The 24,913-nt window shown below is 41.7% G+C and overlaps 1 protein-coding gene across 2 annotated transcripts in view; it reads left to right on the top strand.

The window, feature by feature from the left end:
- The window catches only part of tln2a (talin 2a), a 158,479-nt gene that overhangs the window by 116,180 nt on the left and 17,386 nt on the right, over nucleotides 1–24,913 (top strand). For both annotated transcript variants that reach the window (XM_056279240.1, XM_056279239.1), the window contains 21 exons: nucleotides 620–754; nucleotides 1,072–1,200; nucleotides 1,379–1,481; nucleotides 3,233–3,441; nucleotides 4,719–4,838; nucleotides 6,351–6,548; nucleotides 8,390–8,529; nucleotides 8,755–8,848; nucleotides 9,392–9,481; nucleotides 10,318–10,440; nucleotides 10,562–10,705; nucleotides 10,874–11,035; nucleotides 11,337–11,477; nucleotides 12,421–12,602; nucleotides 13,872–14,004; nucleotides 15,404–15,505; nucleotides 15,916–16,086; nucleotides 16,555–16,701; nucleotides 18,874–18,975; nucleotides 20,106–20,225; nucleotides 21,567–21,713. In XM_056279240.1, the coding sequence (XP_056135215.1) occupies nucleotides 620–754; nucleotides 1,072–1,200; nucleotides 1,379–1,481; nucleotides 3,233–3,441; nucleotides 4,719–4,838; nucleotides 6,351–6,548; nucleotides 8,390–8,529; nucleotides 8,755–8,848; nucleotides 9,392–9,481; nucleotides 10,318–10,440; nucleotides 10,562–10,705; nucleotides 10,874–11,035; nucleotides 11,337–11,477; nucleotides 12,421–12,602; nucleotides 13,872–14,004; nucleotides 15,404–15,505; nucleotides 15,916–16,086; nucleotides 16,555–16,701; nucleotides 18,874–18,975; nucleotides 20,106–20,225; nucleotides 21,567–21,713 (2,892 nt within the window). The remainder of the gene's footprint in view (nucleotides 1–619; nucleotides 755–1,071; nucleotides 1,201–1,378; nucleotides 1,482–3,232; nucleotides 3,442–4,718; nucleotides 4,839–6,350; nucleotides 6,549–8,389; nucleotides 8,530–8,754; nucleotides 8,849–9,391; nucleotides 9,482–10,317; nucleotides 10,441–10,561; nucleotides 10,706–10,873; nucleotides 11,036–11,336; nucleotides 11,478–12,420; nucleotides 12,603–13,871; nucleotides 14,005–15,403; nucleotides 15,506–15,915; nucleotides 16,087–16,554; nucleotides 16,702–18,873; nucleotides 18,976–20,105; nucleotides 20,226–21,566; nucleotides 21,714–24,913) is intronic.

Genomic DNA, 24,913 nt, shown 5'->3' with positions numbered 1-24,913 from the left:
TACGTGCCCAGAGGGTACGTTTTCTTAGCCACTTCTTAAATAACATGCACATTGCCATCTAGTGGCCATCGTAATCAACCGCCAGCACAGAAGAACGGTGCTCTGTGGTTATGTAGGGACTTTGCGCATAAAACAAAAAAAACAGAAAATCCCGATTGACTACCGGAAAAAAAAAACCGAAAATGAATGAACTTTTGCTTCAATTTTAGTACTATTGCCATTTAATTTAAAAGCTACTATTTTCAGTTTAGTTTTCATTTTTCACACAAGCTTAGTTTTATTTAGATTTTATTTTTTTCACTGATTATGCTCATTTCAGTTTATTGGTGAAAAATAATAATCTTATCGTACACACATGCCCAGGTGTGCGCGCGCGCGCACGCACACACACACACACACGCACACACACACACACACACACACAGTGGCTAATGGTGTGCTGGGGGAGGGTGAGTCTTTCACCCTATGATACCCAGAAAATTGATGATGTTGCATGTACAGTACTGGAAAAATGTGTTTTCTACATCTCACTGGCATGTTTCTTTGCCTTTTGCCTTTAATGGTGTTAAACCTTTTATTCCAGAGTCTTATTATGTAATTTTTATTTCAAACTCTCTAGCCGGGCAGTAAAATGGTGACATCAGCCAAGTCGTCTGTTCCTACAGTGACAGACCAGGCTGCAGCCATGCAGCTGGGACAGTGTGCCAAGAACCTGGCCACCTGCCTAGCTGAGCTCAGGACCGCTGCACAGAAGGTACAGTACAGAGGCACACAAGTCTACAAATGTGCAAATGTAAGCAGCAACTCGCTAACATGTACTAATCCCCTTACGCATGTTAACAGATACATAAAAGGACACATAAATGCATGCACGCACGCATAAACCTTTCCCACTCCCACAAGTCCTGGAACTCACTTCTGAATTATTTCAGCTAACAGCAACACAGAGTATACAGTAAATACACCAGAGAACCATAAACACCACTGTGGCTTCTAGAATCTAGAGCATTACATGCATTAGTGATAAATAATTGGCATGATTGAGTGAAGTCTGCCCAATGTGTTTTGTAGGCTCATGATGCCTGTGGCCCCATGGAGATTGACTCTGCACTCACTGCCATCAAGAACCTGAAAACCGAGCTACAAGATGCCAAGATGGCTGCTGTCAATGGACAGTTAAAACCACTTCCTGGAGAATCAGTAAGAGCATATGCAGTCCTCCTGTGAAGAGCAGCTGTTCATTCAGTTTCATGCACATATTCTGTTACCACCAAAAACGAAATGATTAATTTAGCAGACTGATGACAAAATGTTTCAGTTTTACTCCTTTTACTTGCATATGTGGTTAATAATATTTCCCTTTCCTCGGTTTTTGTAGTTGGAGAAGTGTGGTCAGGACCTGGGCAGCACCTCTAAGTCTGTGGGGTCTTCTATGGCTCAGTTGCTTACGTGTGCTGCACAGGGCAATGAGCACTACACTGGTGGGTACTCCCCTGGACAGGGCTAACACTGCTACCACACTTGTGTCAACAAAAATATTTTGGAATACTCTGAATATATGTAAATCTTCATCTTATACTGTCTTGGGTTGAGAAATTGATTGCTTCTTGTATACCTTCTTTTGTCAGGTGTTTTTTAATTGTAAGGCTCACAGTCTGTCATATCAAATGCATTGATGTGTATAATCTTGATGATCATGGGTGGATTACTGAACGGGCCTACCGGGTCCAGGCCCAGGGCCCCAAGGGCTCAGGGGGCCCCTAAGCCAGAACCTCTGTGTGAAGTCACCGTTATTAACTTTGCATTTCTTGTCACATAGTCATAGGGCTTAGTCATTCATGTCAATAACAGAGCCCCAGAAGTCCTACTGACAGACTGAAGGAAGCTGCAGATGAATGTTATGTCTTAGTTAATATGCTGTTGGTGTTAATGTGTGTATGTGTGTGTGTGTGTGTGTGTGTGTGTGTGTGTGTGTGTGTGTGTGTGTGTGCACGCACTGTAAATCCTGTTGAGGTACAGGCGAATTAAGTTATTGTGCTGTTGGCTGCAAGTCAGTGTACCTGCCGGTTGGGGGGGGGCTTTTATGCGTCCGTGCCCAGGGGCCCATTGTCTCATAATCCGCCTATGCTGCTGATGTGTGTTATACTGAGATAACTTTAGAAGAAAATAATTTATTTTTCAGCCTTTAATGTCCTTGGCTGAGATTGCCACAAGACCACATAGAAACTCCATAGCAACTGAGAAGGAATGCTCCTGTTAGCTGTAAAATTTATTTTTCTTGTAGCAATCTTATAAGCAACAGCATCTAGTAAATTTTGCTTCAGGTTTTCTCATGCCTTTCAACTCAAGTGTTGTGAAATGTCAGCAACTTGTAAATATTCCCTGACACAAGCCACAGCAGCCATAATAATTTTGTTTGTCACATTTCACGGGTCACACCCATTGTTGGTTACTGCCTCAGCATCAGCACTCTCAATAGCAGTCCGATGTTAAAAGGAGAAATTTTGAGGCGCCTCCCTAGCAGAACGGTTACAGCACATACCACATGGTTGCAACCGTTGCCGGTTCGAATCCAGCTGGCAACCTTTGTTGCATGTCTGCCCCTCTCTTTCTCCCTGAGTTCCTGTCTGCCTCCTCTGTTGCTGTGTGATTAAAAAAAAAAAAAGCCAAAAAAGATAAATTTTATTTTAAATACATTATAGGTCGCCTCGCAGCAAGAAGGTCCTGGGTTCGAACCCCGGGGTTGTTCAACCTTGGGGGGTCATCCTCTGTGTGGAGTTTGTATGTTCTCCCCGTGTCTGCGTGGGTTTCCTCCGGGTGCTCCGGTTTCCCCCCACAGTCCAAAGACATTTAGGTCATGTGAATCGGCCATACTAAATTGTCCCTAGGTGTGAATGTGTCGGCTCTGTGATGGACTGGCGGCATGTCCAGGGTGTTTCCCCGCCTGCCACCTAATGACTGCTGGGATAGGCTCCAGCATCCCCATGACCCTAATTAGGATAAGCGGCTTGGATAATGGATGGATGGATGGATGGATACATTATAGGTCTAAACAAATGCTGAGATACAATTTTGTGACGGTGCTTGTGATTTTAAATTTGATGCACAGTGATGGCCTCACAATCCTGTCGTAATCCTGCCGTAGCACAATAGATTAGCTCCATCGCTTGTGGAATAACATAGCCGTAACATGAGTTTTCCTCTATCCTGCGTTTTCTGTCCCTACGTGTAGGGGTAGCCGCCAGGGAGACAGCCCAGGCCCTGAAGGCATTGGCCCAGGCTGCTCGGGGTGTCGCTGCTTCCACCACAGACCCCCATGCGGCCACTGCCATGCTGGACTCTGCCCGTGACGTCATGGAAGGCTCGGCCCTTCTCATCCACGAGGCCAAGCAGGCGCTGATTTCACCAGGAGATGCTGAGAGCCAACAGAAACTAGCACAGGTGAGATGGGTTAGTGTTAGACACGGATTAAGGGATCAGGTTGACCAGGGATTCCCGAACTGATTTTTTTTTCAAACATGATATTTAAAAATTAAAAGGATTGTTAAGATGGTCAACTTCTGAGTCAGCATGATCTTGATATTGTAAAGTTTTTAGGCAAAAAAGTTAAGGGTACCGGGTTTTGTCTAATTTTAGAGCACCCCAATTTTGAAGATCATTAGAATATTATGATGAAAGTAGATTGTCGGTCAATAGAGCTCAAGATTCTTTGTATTTTTATTTTCTCTCAGCTATTTACTTATAAATCAGACTGTTTTTAGAAAAATTTCAGGCAATGACTTTTATCTGAGATTCTGTACATACATTTAAAGGATAGATAAAAATAGCCTGATTTTTACGGTGTTTTCTCACTTGGCACTGCGTACCATTCTTGGTATTAAAAATGAGAATTCTTGTTCAGCAGAGCTCCATCTGATTCTCAAAGCAACTTGTACTTAGATGTTTCTTTATATGGGGAGAAAGTTTGAGACAGATGGATGACTAAATATATCTGATAAGACATGAAGCTGGACACTTGCTTAATGCACAAAGAAATCCTTTAATATGCTGAGTTGCAAATTTTTGGCCCCGGTGTGTAAATTATTAATGCCTTGTCCCTACCACATTCTCTCCACAAAATGAATAAGTTATACATTTCCAGTGGCATTGTAGATAATTAATAAATGGGTTGGGCAAAAAAAAAAAAGGGATGTGTTCTGACACATATGTGAGTGAGAAACAAATATTCATTTCTATTTACTTTTTGATTTATGAACAGAAATAGGTATAGGAGTGGTGTTAGTATTGTAGTAATATTACTGGTATTATTTTGTGGCGTTCAACAAGGTGCTTGTTCTTCTATTTTTCATTGTTGGCTGTTTCATGCAACTCCATCAAATGCCAGTATCTTTAATGGTATCAGACATCTCTGGTTATGGCACTCTTTAAAATGACTGCCAGTTGTTCTGTTTCCTTTATTTGTGCCTCGTGCCCATAGGGACACACTAACATTTCGGTTGGCATCTGCAAAAACAGAAGTGCAAATTAATGACATCAATAAATTAACACTTCTGTCAGGCTTTTTAGCCATTTGAATTTGGATTCCTTGCTTAGGAAAAACATTAAACACATCAATTGTGTGTATATACTGTATGTACACACACTGCAGAACAATCAGTTTACCTGTATACATGCACCAAAACACAAAGCTTCTCACACAAATCTACTCTTTATTCTAGGTGGCCAAGTCTGTGTCCCATTCCCTGAATAACTGTGTCAACTGCCTGCCTGGCCAGAAGGATGTGGACATGGCTCTCAAGAGCATTGGAGAAGCCAGCAAGAAGCTGCTTGTTGAAAATGTGAGTAATGGAGGGAATTTCCAGATGTCACCTCATAGATTGTTTGAAATGCCTCGATCAAAATATTGTTACGTTGTCACTTCCAATGTTAAAGCAACCTTATGTAACTTTTTTTACCTTTAAATAACAGCTTCAAAATCATTTTGATGGTATACTGACTTGTAATAGGGAGAATAGTGCCTCTTTCGTCCCCACCCCACACCCCAAATGCCTGTTCTTGCATGATGTAGCTTGGATTGAGCAGGTAAGCTTTCCCATGAGTGTTTTTTTTATGGGATGGCGAAGGCATGACCCACCCTACCTCTGATTGGCTAGTATTCATTGCCTTCATTGGTTGATTGCATGAAGAGTGAGATTTGTTAGGGTAAGAATACCAGAGTAAGCCAATCAGAGGCAGAATAGGGCGGGTCATGCCTTCACCATCCTAGGAAAAAATGCTTCATGTGAGATCATACCCACAAAAATTCCATAATAACCTTTCAGCATATTGTAATTAAATTGCTCTGAGAGAAAACTAGACTTCTGCACCTGTTCTTGGTTCTGTTTTCAGGCTTTAAAAAAAAATCTAGCCCGGGACGGAAGATTTTAGCCAATCATGGGTAATTTCAGAGAAAGGCCGTTCCTATTGGCTATACTATAAATGCAGATGGGTGTGTTCATGATCAATTCATATCTGCCCTGCCCCGCCAGTCGCTTGTGGCTGTAACCCTGACCCTAAAAATCAACAAGACCAATTCAAAATGGCTGCTTCACAGGAACAATATTAGTGTAACTAAGAGATTCGCTTTAACATTTCCTGGTTGTACACGAGTGTAAGGAGCTGAAGAGCGATGTGGAGGTCATTTGGTGGGAGGGACTTAGTGAAGTGATACGAGGCAGCAGAGAGAGAGTCGGACGGATTTGCATTGGAATTTTCAATGTTACCTACTGCAGCTTTGAGGCTGTTTTTATTTGAAATACTGGCTGCTTGTTCACACTTGGGGTAATGTCAAGTTAAATATCAACATTTCAGCCTGCACTAAGTTAAACCAAAACACTTATTCACCCTCTCTTATGATGCCTTTACGAGGATACTTTATTTTGATTGAAAATTAGTTAAAATATTAAAGTCCCGCCTGTCATTCACCCAGCCATCCATTCATTATCTGAACCGCATATCCTGCTCTCAGGGTCGCAAGCTGTCATTCACCATGGCTCTGAACTTGCAGTAGTACTAAATAATTTATTTATATCACTGTCGTTCAATTATGGCATTAATTTTGGCAGCTACAAGTTTTGAGTTGTAAACTATCAAATTGATTCATGTATTCATGTCAGGATTTTAACCTTTATTGACAGGACAATGTAGAAGGAAGGAAACAGGGAAAGAGAGTAGGTCCCAAGTCAGACTCAAACCCGGGACGTCAAGACAAGGCCCGACCCTATGCTGTATGCCCTCTACCAGCTGAGCCACCGGGGCATCCCAAGTTCCAAACTACAACAGTTAATCCCTTCACTGTGTCTTCTGCCTAGATTCCACCAGCTTCCAAGTCATTCCAGGAAGCTCAGAATGACCTTAACCAAACAGCAGCAGACCTGAACCAGTCAGCAGGGGATGTGGTCCAAGCCTCCCGTGGCTCTAGCGGCCAGCTAGCTGTGGCCTCTGGAAAGTTCAGCAAAGACTTCGATGAGTTCCTGGATGCCGGCATTGAAATGGCTGGACACACTCCGGTAGGTTTTGTACTTTGTTTCACATTTGAGTATGCTCAATTTCAACTATACAGGCTATTTCAGGGTACTTGAGGGTAACAGTGCTAATTTTGACACCCGTTTTTGAATTTAGATAAGTTTTAATCCTTGTCACAGTGTGACTTTTCACATTTTAGTTTCTTTTTGATTTAGTCATTGTTAAATTACAAGTCACTGTTAAAGCTAGAGTGCAGGACTTTTACATATAAATAAACATCCATGACATTCAAGCCCTTGCTAAACGAGTTCACCCAATGCTGATTAAGCCTATCCCCAAATCTCTGTATTTCACGGTATACCGGAGTTTTAAATCTGGTGTCTGGTGCGACATTCCCGTGCTGGAGCACCGGTAAGGATGCGTTTTACGTCAACCAGCAATGATTTGCTTTGCCAGAGCTGGACTTCTGTGTGACAAAAGCGTTTGCACGCCTTGCGTTCAGGCCTTTCTGACAGAAAGCTTCTGGGCTTGGAGGCTATAGGATTAAAATCAGGGGAAAAAAAGGCCATCGACGACAAGGACAAACAGGGATAACGACTGGTGTAGCTTTTCCTCGTTGGAGAGCACTGAAAGAAGAGAAAGAATTACCCTCGCTGTCAAAAATATCTGCACTGCAGGTTTACAAATACAACAGACTTCATTTATTTTTTTGTTTCTAAGAGATGAATACACTCACCAGATGACTGGCAAGGACTGGGCATCACATACATATTAATATGCCTGAGATCGTACTGCTGATTTCTGATACATCCCTTACATTAACAACTAAAAAACAATTGAGGCATTCAGCCAGACTCTTTACTGCAGTGAAATCAGTCTTGAGTGAGAAAAAGAATCAGTCAGATTTAAAAAGTAACTAAATACCTGTTGAGTGTGAGTGCCTTGTCTTATGCCCCATTTTTCAAATTGTCGTATTGATTTCTCTGTCACCTCAGTTTAGATTCGGCCCTCAGTGACAGATATGAACACACTAGAAGAAGTGTTCATGCCCCATGCAGTTGTTTGTTGTCAGATGTCAAAAATTGGATTTTTGCATAGAAGTAGGAATTATGCAGGGTGTGGTTGCAGACTTGACCCTTAATGTGAAAACTGAATGCAGGTCATCTACTGCATTCTTCTCTCCTCATAATTGAATTTGCTTCTAGGCCAGCTATGTCAATTAGTGACAATCCAAAAATTTGTTGTCTTCATCCCATAACAAAAATCCCATAAATTTTTCTTGATTTTAGTTTATGGAATGTACTTATGAGTCTTACCAAAGTCATTATACACGAATCTTTCCATGACGTAGTACCTAGCATGGAAATGGTCGGATGCTTAAGGCATTTTTTCCATGCTTATTTCTCTCTAATTATGACAAAACTATCGCAAGCTTGGAAGATTGACTGAGGTACAAACAAACCTCTTACTGTTTAAGCACTGAATTATTAAATACTATAATTAAATTGGCCTTGAATAATACATGTCAGAACATTTTTATAAATTAGACCCAGATGCAAACATACAGGCAAGTACACTTATAAACACCTGCCCACGCACTTGTACATACATTCTCTTTCACTTTCGGATGCGCGTGCACACGCACACGCACACACATTTATATGCAAAACAGAGGATGAAGCTAAAAATTTCAAGAATGCATAACATCTGTATTCTCTAGTGATTTCATACCGTACTACCTAGGGCCTTATTACTCAACATAGATAATGTATGTGTACTTAAATATGGGAATTGTTGGCCCAGATTAAAGGGTTACACCAGATTAAAGCGTTTGAAACCACTGCTGTGTAAATTGATGTCTACTGGGTATTTGGTGTCATTCTAGAAAAAGGATGACCAGATTCAGGTGATTGGCAACCTGAAGAATATCTCCATGGCCTCCAGCAAACTGCTGCTAGCTGCAAAGTCCCTTTCTGTGGACCCCGGAGCAGCTAACGCCAAGAACCTGCTTGCTGCTGCTGCAAGGTAACACATCACAAAGTTAGAGGAATTGCTATCCAAACACACAAACAAACACAAATGTGTCAACCTGCAGTGCACGCATGTACAATACACACAGACGTATGAACAAATGTGCAAATGCACATAACCTACACACACTCAAAACCATGTGTGCGTAGACACCATTTTTAACAACAAAGGTTTACACACTCGGCTCTGAGGGTTTTTGTTTCATGTTTTTTGTCTTAGGGCGGTGACGGACAGCATTAACCAGCTGATCACACTGTGTACCCAGCAGGCCCCTGGTCAAAAAGAGTGTGACAATGCTCTGAGAGAACTAGAGGTAAGTGTTGCATTACCACTGTTAAATGGAACAGGTTCAACCAGGCTTACCCTAAAGATTCTGTGATTTGAGTCTTTCTTAATTGTGCGTCAGCTGCATGAATTCTCTTAACTTTCAATATTTGACATTGATATCTTCATGTTCTGATAATCAGCATTTTATTAAGCATGCAACTTTTTCCCAACACCTTCCTGTGGTGCATACTCTCATCCTGTTCCATAGTTCAAGGAGTGAGTATTAGGCATAACCCAAGAAGTATATTTTATATAGTCATGTGAAGCAGAGTTTTATCAGCAACTCGCTTGGAACAACTCATGTAAGTGTTAATATGTCATCAATGATGTTCTTGGGATAAGGTGGGATGAAGTTCCCAAAAGTAATGATTCCTGAACTGTTTTTTACCAAGAAAAATAAATGTAGATGTGAAAATACAATAGTACTTGTGTCCAATAGTTATCCATTCGAAACAATCGATTTTTGTCAGTGTATAACTAAAGCGATGATAAAATCTAAGAGCTGTACTGTTTCTTCTTTACTTTTTAGGCTGTTAGAGGAATGCTGGATAACCCAAATGAACCAGTCAATGACCTCTCCTACTTTGACTGCATCGAGAGCGTGATGGAGAACTCTAAGGTACAATGCGCCACACCATACATCAGAGTTGTGGGTACCAGTGATTAGGGGTTGAACTTAAAGGTACAATCCATAATGGAATGCACCCACCACAGCTATACGAAGTACTACTGCACTCTACTGACAGCAAGAAACACGATATATCTCGCCATTTAGTCAACATTGTGTATTTGTTTGAGAAATGGAGACTACTGAAAGCCTCAAAAAGAATTGAAAGCAGTTCGCCATTGGCTGGCTTTCTCATTTGTGAGTAATAAAGCAAACAATGTTTACAAAGTCTGACCAAAACAACAGCAGGCGGGCAAAACTATATGCATCAATTGTGGATTGTACCTTCAAGGTTTCTTTAAATACATAAATGCTTTACTTGTAAAAACATACATTGCATAAATATATACTATGATTTAAAGAAATATTTACCATGGCTGGGATCACACAACAATGCTTACAATCAAACAGCTCTGAGAATAGATTATTAACCAAGACTAAGCAAGACTCGTCTTGCGTGTCATGATAACTCTCTCACACTCTGTAAGCGGTCAAACAAAGAATAAACAGTCCAAGGCATAATTAATAACCTGTACGAAAACCTCTTACTTTTATTAAAAGTACATTAATAGCTATGTCAGCATGTAAAAATCTTTTCCAAAAATCCCACTTACCATGTAGGACTAGTAAACTGAGAATTCAACTCACCAGAGACAATAAAAACTCACTTGGCTGAGAGCTTAAGTGACGTTTCATCCACAGTTATTGTGCATGTTTCGATGTTATCCCTAATTCTTCACTTTCTTCTCCTTCTCTTCCTTCTGCTGGACCTTTGTCATGCTGTCTAGGTCCTGGGTGAGTCCATGGCAGGCATTTCTCAGAACTGCAAGACAGGAGATGTCCCAGCATTTGGAGACTGTGTTGGAACAGCATCCAAAGCCCTGTGTGGCCTCACTGAGGCTGCAGGACAGGTAAAGCAAGCTTGAACAATAGCTCATCGAATCACAATGCCTGTTCAGTGATAGAACAAACCCACGAGGAATGATGAATGGAGACGTCTACAGTAAAATGACCTATCTATATGATCCACAGGCCTCCTACTTGGTGGGTGTGTCTGACCCCAAGAGCCAAGCCGGGCATCAGGGTTTGGTGGACCCCATCCAGTTTGCCAAAGCTAATCAGGCAATCCAGATGGCCTGTCAGAACCTTGTAGACCCAGGCAGCAGCCCCTCCCAGGTATATCAACCAGTTGTATTTGTTATTCCTCCAGTACTGTCACAAGTTGTACCAGGGACATTTTGAACATTTTTTTTTAACCAAAGCCAGTTTTTGAGAGCCCAAGTTTCTGCCTCTATTTTAAAGATGAATCTTGTAAGTAGTGAATCTAACATTATTCTACTCTAGGTGCTTTCAGCTGCCACCATTGTTGCCAAGCACACCTCGGCACTTTGCAATGCTTGCCGCCTAGCTTCATCGAAGACAGCCAACCCAGTAGCCAAGAGGCACTTTGTCCAGTCTGCAAAGGAAGTGGCTAACAGCACCGCCAATTTGGTCAAGACCATTAAGGTAGGGTTCGACAAGGCTTAGCTCAGTCTGCTAATAAGTGTAACAGATTACAGTTGAAGCTCTACCTGTTGACAGTTGTGACATCATGTTAATACAAGAGGTTGTTGAACAATCCACTGTGTTGAAGAATCCTCCATTCCTTCCTAAGTCTTTCCCATCAGACCTCTGCCATAGGTTGTTTCAGAGTGATTAATTAACTTAGTGACAAAGATGGGTCCGGTAAACTAGAAACAGCAGTTACACCAGGCAAATACTTTAAAGTTAAAACCATGTACTGTATATGTGTTCTCTCTCTCTTTAGGCTCTAGATGGTGATTTCTCAGAGGAGAACAGGAACAAGTGTCGAGTTGCTACAGCCCCCCTAATCGAGGCTGTGGAGAATCTGACAACATTTGCCTCCAACCCAGAGTTTGCCAGCGTCCCTGCCTGCATAAGCAGTGAGGTATGGATTTACACACATATTCATTTATGGCTATTGCACACGGAACCATTTTAAATCTACGCCTATGATGATTCATATCAGTAGTCCAGGAACTTCCAATGTCAAAACAAAGTAAGACTATACACCAGACTGTCACTGTACCATATATTTTAACATGTTATATCACTTATCCGTTTGGCTTCTCAAGTTCTGATGTGTGGGGAAATCCGACTTTTATTTTGTGAAGAGGCTACACCCCTTGGCAAAGGAGGATGTAGGTGAGGACAGATGTTCAAAATGCGCCTTTCTGGGCATCTGGATAGCATAGCGGTCTATTCTGTTGCCTACCAACATGGGGATTGCTGGTTCAAATCCCCGTGTTACCTCTGGCTTGGTCGGGCGTCCCTACAGACACAATTAGCTGTGTCTGCGGGTGGGAAGCTGGATGTGGGTATGTGTCCTGGTCGCTGCACTAGCACCTCCACTGGTCGGTCGGGGCGCCTGTTTGGGGGTGAGGGGGAACTGGCAGGAATAGCATGATCCTCCATGTGCTACGTCCCCCTGGCGAAACTCCTCACTATCAGGTGAAAAGGAGCGGCTGGTGACTCCACATGTATCGGAGGAGGCATGTGGTAGTCTGCAGCCCTCCCCGGCTCAGCAGCGGGGTGTGGAGCAGTGACCGGGATGGCTCAGAAGAGTGGGGTAATTGGCTGGATACAATGGGGAGGGAAAAAAAGGGGGGGGGTGTGCCTTTCTTCTGGCGCCTTTCAAACCTGTCGTCACTCCCCCCGGTATTGCCACTCAGTGGTTGACATCAGAACACAAGAAGCCAATTGGATGAGCGACAAAACGTTTTAAAATCTACAGTAAAAGTCCGTTGTACAGTATTACTTCATTTTGACATTTTAAATGTATGAACTACAGTCTAACTGAAGTTGCTTGTCTTGAATTTGTTTTTCTACAGGGCACTGCAGCTCAGGAGCCCATCCTCCACTCGGCACGCTCCATGTTGGACAGTTCAACTGACCTGCTGAGAACTGCACGCTCATTGGTGATCAACCCTAAAGACCCACCTACTTGGTCTGTTCTTGCTGGCCACTCCCGCACCGTGTCAGACTCCATTAAGAGTCTCATCACAGCCATCCGGTTAGTCAGTGCACAATTGTTCATATTTAGGGAGTTAAACCTAAAATGTCACCGAAAAACACCGACTGACCGTGGGAAATGCATTTAACTATAAAAGATTTTGCTTCTCATCTCATTAACAAAATTCAAAGGACCTCAAAGGTCAAACTTATAAATCTCATTCTTATGGACATAGCATTACAAGTACCTGTTCAACTATTGATTCTCCAACTCAGATAAGAGTTCCTCCTTGTGCTTTGCATGTAGTCTTTCTTGACAATGTCAAATGATTTCCAAACCATACTGCATTACAAAACACCCTGGAGACCAATGTTAATTATGCAAATGAAACTGTCTGAGACAGAACTGCAATTTTTTTAGGTGGGGTATCTTACTCGACTTCTTCATGGTACAAGAAGCACTTGCTCTCATATGACCACAGCTATCTATCTAAAATTGAAAAAAAAATCTGTCTCTATATCTTTCTGTCTCTGTCTTTGTCTCTTCTTACTTCTGTACATTGCTTTGGTTTGAATACAATTTCCACACGACCACATGCATTGAATTTTAAGCTTCACAATCATAGTAGAGGATCTAGACATTAAAATTCAGCCGGAGCCATCACCGCACCTCTTCAGTTCTGCTGTCCTTATCACAATCCTCCTCTGGACTACAAATTGAGGATTGTGATGTTGGCTTGAATTATTAAATTATACACTGTAGTGCCAAAGAGGACACACTGTAGTAGACTATTTCTTTCGAAGTCAAACATCACCACAGTGTAAATCTCATGTATACATTTTATTCTCCAACTGCACGTCACGTTGCTCGGAAATGAATGTTTGACTCCACCGTGTAGCCTGACGCCATAACACGTAGAGGCTTCCAACCTAATTTGGCCACCAGGCTTTATTTCTATGTGTATTAAATAAACCCCACAGACTTCCAATTCAGCAGATGTGAATTGAACAGGGATGAGCGGAATAATTGAGTTAAAATGATTTTGGGGGAGAATTTGATCATATATAGCCCATCTGTGTTTTCAAATGCTCAGGGTGTTAACAGTCACCTTTTCATTCTCTTGCTTTTTAAATTTTCCTTACTCCTCTCCCTTCATCTCTGTTTTATTCCCTTTCTCTATTATCCTCTCTCTTCCCCTTCTTTATCCCTGTTTTTTTTTTTCTATCTCCCACTCCTCTATTTCTTACTCTCTTTTCACTTTCGTTTCTTCTCTCTCAACTTTGCACCTTTTTTCTCGCCCTATTTCCCTACTCCGTCTTTGGCTTTCAGGGACAAGGCCCCAGGTCAGCGGGAGTGTGACTCATCCATTGATAACATCAACAGATGTATCCGGGACATTGAGCAGGCCTCTCTGGCGGCAATCAGCCAGAACCTACCCTGCAGAGACGACATCTCACTGGAGGCAAGTAACTAGAGCTCATTCGCAGGCAACTGTATCCTTCTCCGTCCCTCCGCCTACTCCATTAGTCTACATGGGAAAGGGAAACATTTGACGCTATGATCATTTGGGTTTGTACGGTGTAGTCTTAGACTACTGCCAAATGCAGTCTTAGACATTGCAAAGTCCAATGCGGTGTTAGCTGAGAATGTTATCAAAAACAGCTCCATTTACAGTCCATGTTAAACGTGGGGGACAATATTTACATGGAGTGACATGAGTTAAATGGTGAACCTTTGCACCGAGCTGAGCAGAATTTTACCCACTTCTCAATTCCAGTGCTGATCAGTATCTAGGTGTACTTTATATATGTCATGAGCCAGAAAGGATTCAAATACAGAAACAGAAACCAAAGGCAGGAGTACGTAAAGAGTACCAACTGTGCTGGAGGGATGGGGCAGTTCCCAGCACAGATCGTTCCAATGTTCAAAACCAAAGATCAGTCCAAATAGGCAGAGGTACAGAATCAATAGGCAGAATACAAGGTCACTTACAGGCATGAGTCAAAACCAGGCAGAATAGACAGGCGGGATGCGAAAACTGGTAGGAACACAATTGACAATCTGGCAAACAGAGGTGAGCTAACAGGTATAAATACTAGAGAGACGATTGAGGGAACAGGCAAAAGATGTGGGGCAGAACTGGCGGGCTGACTGGTGATTGGCAGATGAGTAGTGCAGAGGTGTGCAGGTTGGTGTGGCAGGAGTGTTTCATGTGCAGAGACACAGAAATCTTGCAGTACTTCCATAATGAAGACCCATCTTTACGCTGGCTTTGTTTTTTTTTACACTGAACAAAACAAAGGCAGCATGAAAGCGCACCAGTGTGTGGTTTTACACAGCATGCTGGCGTTCCAGAAGCAGAGGCAGCGTGACGTGTAACACAACAGCGTCGGCTGTCCCGTCCTGCCGGCTGTCCATTTTACAGACGTCAGTTCAGCTCTGTGACTACCTCTGCTGCCGGCTTAACGCCGGAACAACAATGCCCCCCTATTCCGCATTCATACGTTTTACACAGAGTGGCGAGGCAGATTAATGGTGTAGCATTCCCACCTTGAAAAGGCTGTGTAAAAAGTCTGATAGGTGACATGTTAATATGTATTTTGTGCAAAGACGAGAATGTTAACCTTCCAAGGTTTGAACAGTGTATATTGATTCTCTTGTAGCAGCCCTAGGTACGGAAAGCAAATGAGGGTATTCAATATTGACCTCTATCTTAACATAATAGCACACTTGCTAGGGCAGCTTAGGGTAGATCTCTTGTAGTCCTCTACCTAGAGCCTTTTGCAGGTCCCCACTGGGTTTTTCAAATTCACCCCATGTCTCTTATAAAACACCAGCGTCCTTTTTCTACTCCCTGTCAGGCTTTGCAAGAGCAGCTGACATCCACCGTACAGGAAATTGGACATTTGATTGACCCAGTTTCCACTGCTGCCCGGGGCGAAGCTGCCCAACTAGGACACAAGGTATACAGTGCATGGATGTTATTAATGCTGTAGCTGAGATATGTCTTATAGTGAGATGAGTAATGTAGCAATACTCATACTTTTGAAATTTTAAAGCTTTATCACCGATGCTTGCTGCAGCAACAAAGTTAACATTTTTATTTGTACTTTTTTAAACCATAGTTAATCATACATATAAATGCATAAAACACATATTTCAAAGTATGAAAGTTTAGTCAAATATATGCTGGTATTTACCTAGTCTTGCTGAACTAGAGATATATTATAAACTCTGACTCCACTTAATCTTCTCCTTGTGGAATGTGTGAGTTACCTAATGTTCATGTAGGGGGAAAAGTAAAAACATCGTGATCAAATCCGTCCTCTGGATTACTAAGCAACATGCTAAAATCTGACTCTGTGCATGTCAGGTGAGCCAGCTGGCAGGCTATTTTGAACCACTGATTATGGCATCTGTGGGGGTCGCTTCCAAGCTGAAAGACCACCAACAACAAATGACCTTCTTGGATCAGACCAAGACCCTAGCTGAGTCTGCTCTGCAGATGCTCTACGCTGCCAAGGAGGGTGGCGGAAACCCCAAGGTATATTTATAGTTTCATGTACTGGTGCATTACAGCCCCTTCATTGACTCGACTAAAAAAAATCTTTCAAGAATCTAGTGTACTGTATCTGTACTGTAGGAGAAGTTGTCCAATGCCTCCGCTCAGCACTCACGCAATACTAAATGAGAACACTATATAATGCTTGACAGTTTAATTTCAATCAAGTAACCAAATGTTAAGTAGAATTTAGAAATAATCCTCCAATTGGGGGATGACAAACAACATCTTGGAAGATGCTGTAATCTAAAATATATTCCATTATCCTGAAGACATGTAACATAAAACTAAATATTAAATAATGATCATTTGAATTAATCGGGTAATCATAGGACACTGTTGTTCCCTTTTTTTATGGGCCGATATTAATGGGGGAAAACATATATGCAGAAAGACCTACAATGCCAAGTTATCTGATTTGAGCATATACCTTGGTGTCACACTTCACAGGCATCCCATACCCATGATGCCATAGCAGAAGCTGCCCAGCTTATGAAGGAGGCAGTTGATGACATCATGGTTACTCTAAACGAGGCTGCCAGTGAAGTGGGAATGGTTGGTGGCATGGTGGACTCCATTGCAGAGTCCATGAGCAAGGTAAGTGACACTATTAATGACAAGGTTCCATTCAAACTTACTATCCCCTACATTGCCATTGCAGTACTGTGAAGCCTTTGTATTGTTAAAAAGAAATGTCTGGCTGTCTGACACTAAACAGCACACGGTGTCATTTTCATACTATAATGGCCCTTTTTCACTGCATGGTACCGGCTCGACTCAACTCTACTCGCTTTTTTTTTTTCCCATTTGGTACCACTTCTGTCGAGGTTCCAAGCGAACTGAGCTGATACTAAAAGGTGATGTGAAAACACTGCAGACCACCATTGGTCAGAGAGAATCCTCACTAGAGTCATCACTGCGTCAGCGTTGCTCGACACAGGACATCCTGCACAAACCGGTCATTTTCATACAGCCAAGCTACTGTAGCGGCCGCAATTTTTTATTTTTATTTTTTCATTCACTGCACTAATGTTAATCGATTAAATGGCAGCCCGCAAAAACATACAGTGGTCAATTGAGAAGGTGCAGACTGTTTAGTTTCTGACAAAAGGATCCAGCGAGAGCTGGGTGTAACAAGGCGAAATCACAACGTCTGCCAAGAAGTCTCTGAACTGTGTGTCACGTTGAAGATGACATCACGGCAGTTGATGCGACGTTGTTAGGATGACCACCTACACTGAGGGGGTACTATCTGCAGTGGAAAATGAAATCCAGAAAAGTACCTGGTACCAAAAGCGAGTAGAGTTGAGTCAAGCCAGTGCCATACAGTGGAAAACTGCCAGAGGTGAATAATGTTATAGGATAATACGTTAATTCCATTGGCTACAAACACGGCGATCGGCAGTTTGAATCCCCATGTTACCTTTGGCTTGGTTGGATATCCCTACAGACACAGAGTGGGGTAATTGGCCGGATACAATTGGGGAGGGGGGGTGAGAAATGTTAGTACTATGATACATAGATTGTAAACTGTAAAATTACCATAATTAAATGTGTTAACTCGATTACAAAACCATAATAAGAGTACTCATCATGGAGGTAGTGAAGTTTTGTTGTTTTTCAGTATTACAGGTTTTTTGACACAGCTTCCATAAATTTTCAAAAATAATCATTGTCTAACAAAGCCTGAATTATTATTATTATATGTTTGTTTTTTTTTTTTTGTTTTTTTTGGGCCAAGCAGCAGGTGCACAACAAAAGAAAGAAAGCCGCACTTGGCAAATTATAAAACGACGCTGCCTATTTAAAGAGAGGCAAAGCGATTCTTGATGCAGCAATTTTCAGCTTTATTATCTTTCTAAATTTTAGACAATCCATGAGCAAAAGCAAACGCATCTGAGTTGCGAAGCAAAAAGAAAGCTCAGCCTGGGAATAGCCAGCTAATCATATTTCTTACATGTCTTTAGCACTGGTTAGATTTGGCATTTAAAGGTGCAAAATTGCCTCAGACTTTTCACTGGCTGTATTTTTAGCTCATATCATGACAAATTGATAAAGGTTATTTGTACTGGGCATGTGTGAGCCTGTAGGTGGCTGCGCATGTGCCTCTCTGTGGGGGCTTTGACAGATACACAAACCTTTTTCTGCGGATAAAATGGAGGTCATTCACCAAGACAATATACTAAGATAATATACACCCCTTAAGTGTTGTTTTAGCAAATAATAATAATAATAAACTTGTATAATAAACGTAATGATGAATATCACACTAGCATGATATTCAACCTTTTTCCCACAAGTCATTATCTCTCGTTGCGCCCTGCTTTTCCCCCCCCCCTTTTTTTTTCTTTCTTTCCTGACACCCTGGTGTGTTCGGCACCATCTAATTAAGCAGTATTGCCAGAAGCGTAATACCAAAAAGCTAGGGCCCAGAAGATCTGCTAATGAATAGCGTTTCAGTGTTGTAATTATTGTATTTTGAGGGTAACTCATCGGAGTTCTCTCATTTGTTTTATTCTTCATCTGAAAATGAATGTTTATGTTTGTGTTATTGAATTGGACATGGTTCAGTGAAATATTTCTGTAGACAGGTTTTTGTTAGGCTGCGTCACTGCCTTGACTGCATTTATGTTCACGCTCAATTCAGTGATTGCTGTTTAGTTGTGTGTATCATTGCAAGTAAAGTCACCATCTGTGTTTATCTGGAAGGTTTAGCTGTCTGCACTATTAAGAGTTAGAATGACATCTCTGTTTGTGTCTTCTCTTTAGCTGGATGAGGGTACACCTCCTGAACTTGAGGGCTCATTTGTGGATTACCAGACCAGCATGGTGAAATTCTCCAAGGCGATCGCTGTTACTACTCAGGAAATGGTGAGATGAGACAACAAATAAAAGTGGTGATTTTGATTGTATTCAGCTGATCCTATACAGAGGGATGGTACTGAAAGTTGGCTGGTGACTTGAATGTGTTATCTGTGATGAATGAAAATACATGTATGTGTGTGTTTCAAAAATGGTCAAATAAATCATGCTAAGGGGGTGCTCGGGTAGCGTAGCGGTCTATTCTCTTGCCTACCAACACGGGGATCGCTAATTCAAATCCCCGTGTTGCCTCCAGCTTGGTCGGGCGTCCCTGCAGACACAATTGGCTGTGTCTGCGGGTGGGAAGCCGGATGTGGGCATGTGTCCTGGTCGCTGCACTTGCGCCTCCTCTGGTCAGTCGGGGCGCCTGTTAATGGGGGAGGGGAAACTGGGGGGAATAGCGTGATCCTCCCATGTGCTACGTCCCCCTGGCAAAACTCCTCAATGTCAGGTGAAAAGAAGTTGCTGGTAACTCCACATGTATCGGAGGAGGCATGTGGTAGTCTGCAGCCCTCCCCGGATCAGCAGATGGGGTGGAGCAGTGACCAAGATGGCTCAGGAGATTGGGGTAATTGGCCGGATACAATTGGGGGATGGGGTGGGCAAGAGGTGAAATTCCACTAAGTAAATACATCTTAAAAATTAAAAAATCATGCTAAAACATTGTATACGTGATAGGATGTAATCTCTAAACTACATTTTGTTTTGTCTTGATGCATGCTCAATAATCCAGGTAAGAATGAACTGATTCAACCTTCTTTACATTTTGTTTTCTTTCACATAAGTAGTAGAATCTTAATTAAAATTGACCAGCATTTGAATGGTGTATGTTTCCAATTTACCAACCAGATATGCCATATTTTATAGGTAATTTTGGTTGTTTTGATTGTTTATTAATCCCTCTAGGGAAATTATTTTAAGCAACCAGAGGTTAAATTGTAGAGTCAGCTAAACTTCTTCTCTGGAACTGTTGTGAATTCAGCGGGGTTTTAGAACATAGGGCTTACTAGTTGTCAAGTCAAGTTGAAGTCTTTCTTTTTTCCTTGTGATATTTAGATGTTCTTCAGGGATGAGAGTGGTAACAGGTAACAGAGAAAGGTGCTTCACTTTGGAGTAACAGTAAGTTTTTTGTCCACTAGATGACCAAGTCGGTGACAAGTCCGGAAGAGCTTGGAGGCCTGGCCTCGCAGGTGACTGCGGATTACAGTCAACTTGCCCTTCAGGGACGACTGGCTGCTCACACTGCCGAGCCGGAAGAGGTAGGGTGTCTGGTGGTCAGCGAGCGAAAGTGCTGTAGCAGTACAATATTTACTAGTGTGTAGGATGTTGCACTCCCGGTATCACACTCACTCCAAAGTGGCCATTCACTCTGAGAGACCTCAGAGTCACCAGTTGAGAACTCAAGCTAAGAACATCAGGCTACACCACTATGAATCTGGGGGCCTATCTCACAGGCAGCATCACTTACAACTAACCACATAAACTACTAACTCTCTTATTCAGCTATTAAATGATGATGGCGTCTTAATCCATTGATGGTCTCTAAGCATGATTATTACACAGGTTTGTGGTAATGTCATTCTGATGTATAATTTGAATCCCCTGCTATTACTCGTGTCTGTGGTGGTGATCTACCTATTGTGCACTTAAAAGGAAACAGTCACGATCGTCAGTATCATCTCTTTATATATGCTGTAGGAATAATTAGAAGCCATGATACTGAGCAGTCTTCTGTGCGTCTTTGATACGCCGCTGAAATTGTCTCCACCAGTGACATCACTGGAGGACAATCCTTGAATGTGAAAACTTACCTCTTGGTTTGCCTATAGGCGGCATTGTGTAAGAAAATGCAAATAACAACTCTACGTTATACATGTTTACTGTTTAGTGTGCCAATATGCCTGTGGGTTAACTCTTTAATATTTATCAGCTGATAAAATTGTACATCAGTCTGGATAAAATCAATCGCTAAATGAGAAATGAGTAGATGAAAATGTATGGGTGGGAATGCTATTGGGAATGTCAAGTGGGCATCAGGGGCCTCATGTATGAATCGTTACGGTGGGCAAATTTGTTCTTACACACCCATGGGATTTTTTTAGCCCTGAAGTTTGTCTCAGAGACCAGTGTAGGACCTGAGTAACCCCTGAATTTAGACACCGATTGGCTAACGCTGATGTCTTTGCAGGCCTGGGTGATTGCTCATTGCAAGAGGTAGACAGTAGATGTTAGGGGGAAGGAATTGCAAATAACCATCATGCTTTGCTACTGCTGTCAGACAATCTTGAGGGCTAAAAAATTCCATGGGTGTGTAAGAACAAATTTGCCCATAGTAACGATTGATACACGAGGCCCCCTGAAATGGAACAAGTGTAAATAAATATGTTTATGAATTCTGCTCTATTCTATTACATCAATTATTTCGGAAATATTTGGTTCTTCGTTGACTTTAACACAGTGACTCTCCAACAATCTCCTTTATACACATTCACTTGTGATATTATTAATTATGTAAATTGTGTTTTGTCAGGCAAATTGCCTTTCTTTCTTATAGCTTCACACAGTTCTGAATCGACATTGTTGTGTTCTTCTGTAACCAGATTGGTTTCCAGATTAAGACACGTGTCCAGGAGCTGGGACACGGCTGTATCTTCTTAGTCCAGAAGGCCGGAGCGCTGCAGATTACCCCATCAGACAGCTTCACCAAGCGGGAACTCATTGACTGTGCCCGCTCCGTCACAGAGAAAGTACGTATCAAACACATCCAATCCTTACATGGTCTTCTACCTCTGTCCCCAAAGGCTATGCTTATCTCATTTTATATTTTTTTCTAAAGTCTTTCTTCCTTGTCTCTACCTTTGCTCCCTATAAGGATTCTTTGCTCCTGCTGCTACTTAATGTAGAAATGATCCATTGCTTAAAAACAAGTTGCCTCCCGTGTCATAATCCTAATGGGCCTTGCTGTCACTCATCTGCTCATCTCCTTCAGTGGGTTTCCATGTTTATTAATTGGGAAAGAGAAACCGTCTTGGCCCCCTACAGTGTAATACATACTATACATTGTGCTTGAATTGAATATTTGGTCCCCTGGTGTGTGAGCTGGGTATCTTGTCAGAAATGCACTTCACTATACACCCTTTGAACTGAGACATCTTAAAGCCATTGCTGACAGCCTCGCATTTCTTGCAGAGGAGTATCCATTCATCCATCTGTGGGGGTTTCTTTGTTGTAAGTGGAATGCTTGACTCTAAAGGTTAAGTTCATAACTGATGATAAATATTCCACCGATCAAAAAAGGCAATCCGCTGTAAATGCAGACAAAATGCTGTAAAAGGCCATGTTAGAACTTGGGCATTGTTCCAATCATTTGCTTTTGATCCCATTTAAACTGCATCAAAATGCATCTGATGTAATAGGGCTGTGATTGGACTGAATACAAGCTCATACTTTAAGGAGTCAGATGCTCACCTTGTCACGGCAAACTAACCGTAGATTCCTCCTCAGCATACATACTGTGTAAACTTTTTGGTGAAAGTCCAACTAAAAAGGGTGCAAAAATTGAACTGGTGGGCGAGCTTGGATCATAACACAATTGCCAAAATTAGTACTGCCAGGATACTTGTGAAAAGAAATGAGTCAGATGATCCAGTCAGGTGTTTACTGTTATCATTTGATAAGGAAAATAGAATTCGAATTTCAGTTTGCATGCCAGAAATGCCTTTTTGATGTTGGCTATGAATGTAATGGAGCCAAATTAAACGAACTCACAATCCAGACACAAGATACATGTTAAGGATACAGCCATACATGTGCAAATGCAGGTGAATGACCATTGCCTGCTTATGCAAAATTCATATTTTGTCATGCTGAATGTGGGCAGTGCAGGATGTGACGCACACAGAAATCAGTTTTCTGGTTTGTAGTCCTTTTGAGCGGTTGTTGGTTTTGCGACGGAAAATGTACACTGAAGTCCAGAGAAAGAGAAGTAAATGTTTTCACTTGTCTCACTTGTACATGTTATCATAATTTTATGGACAAATACAGAGGAAGAACAATGCTGTACAAGTTAGATTCATATACCGCGAATAGGGCTGTGCAGTATGACCAAAATCTCATATCATGATATAGGTCATTCATATCACAATAACAATACATATAACGATATAGCATATTTTATGTAAATTCAGTGTATAAATAGTTTATATAAAATGACCACATGGAAAGGCCTATTTCTTACGTAGGTGGTAAAAGAGGCTAGTGGTGTTTGAGTCTGTTGTGGGGACCGGCGTGCGGCATGTTTTGCAAAGTATGGTTTTCTGGTGCGTGTCAGACTTTTCATACCAGAACCATGTCCATATGATAGCAGTAGTCTCTCTTTTAGGTACAAGCTCCTTTGTTTTGTCCTGGCTGGTCGGAGTCCTTCTGTTCGGAATAACCCCGTTCTGCGTTACGTTCACTGTCCTCCATGTTTCTTTGTATTGCCTTCATGCAAATTTCCTGCCTGCATCCGTGCTGTCTAGAGAGCAGAAAGGGCCACCCAAACAACGAAAAATATTGCCGTAAAGCGTGTGATTTGCGACACAACGAAATAAACGATAGAGCTTAATATGAAACGATAGACATCTTCTATTGTCACACGATATATAGTATCGTCGTATCGCACAGCCTTACCACGAAATATGAATGGATGTTATCAATAAATGTTCCATTTACTTACGTTCATTGCCTGTCTCCCTACTCACCGCCAGCCAGGCAGCATCTCTTGTGGGGCAGTTTATAGTTTTCATGGGTAATGTCGTACAATACTGGCTGGCTAGACACACCAACAATCAGTCTCCTCCATCCTGGCTCACTTAGAAAACCACAGCCAGTTACAGCCAAGTCGGGTCAACCACACATACTTCTTGGCTATTGGTTGAGGCTACTGATTTGCTGGTCAAAGTTCACCAAAGATGAGCTCAGCATGAAGCGGAGACACAAATTTCTTCCTCCACTGGAAGCGAATGTTTTATTCGCCCCTTCGCTCTCATGGAATGGAAGTTAACGGGGGGCGAATATTCGCCAGTGTTAATTTCACACATGTGTGACCGTAACATAACGCCAGATCTAAAATTGATTTTTATAATGCTGTTCCCAAATAAGCATTTTATTTCATTTATTTTTTTGGTGTTAATGGTTTTTGTTTTCTGACTTATCATTTTTAATAACATTTGCATACAGGGAAAACATCGGTTTTCCTTGCTAAATATTTGTTGGTTTTATTTCATTTTGCATTCCATTATTTTCCATTTTCTTTTCAATGTAGCAAGGATCTTTAACACCCAGCTGCTCTATTTATGCTGCTGCTCAAGCCACTAAGAGGAAAACAAATTGAGCTGAAAACCAATTTGACAGACGTTCATCCCACAGTGTGTGAGACAAAGTGTGCTGACATGCTGTTTTACTGTCACAGCAAAATTTAAACCCTCCAATAACTACTTTTATGGTCTGGTCTGGTCTGCTTTTGTCGTTTTCCCGAAAGCAGCAAACCACAAGCACTGCATTTAGAAAATTGATGGTGGTCGTCTCTCTGTATCGGGTTTTATATTTTGTGTCACTGTTGTTTTGACAACAAAAATGTGCAATTATTCTCAGTCAAGCTGACCAAATCATTGCACCTGAATTGATTTCATTTCTCACCTGTTTTATAATGGTTCTAATACTTTTACATGTAGTCAATAATACATTTCTATATTCGTTTCCACTTGTGAAATGGTCCTTTATAGAGAACTAGTTAAGTGTAATCTGTGCTAGTCTGAGTTGTATGATGAACATTGTCTGATGTAATTATGCATGATGCAAAGTTCACGGACAATCACTTCTTTTCAGACTGGTGAGATGTTGAAAATCCGTCACTGCCTGACGAAAATTACCTCTCACATCTTTTTTTTTCTGATGTGCATCTTTC

This window comes from Lampris incognitus, chromosome 4, assembly GCF_029633865.1.
Source record: "Lampris incognitus isolate fLamInc1 chromosome 4, fLamInc1.hap2, whole genome shotgun sequence".
Taxonomy (NCBI): domain Eukaryota; kingdom Metazoa; phylum Chordata; class Actinopteri; order Lampriformes; family Lampridae; genus Lampris; species Lampris incognitus.
Note: the sequence above shows the minus strand (reverse complement) of the source record. Positions and strands in the feature narration are given on the sequence as shown.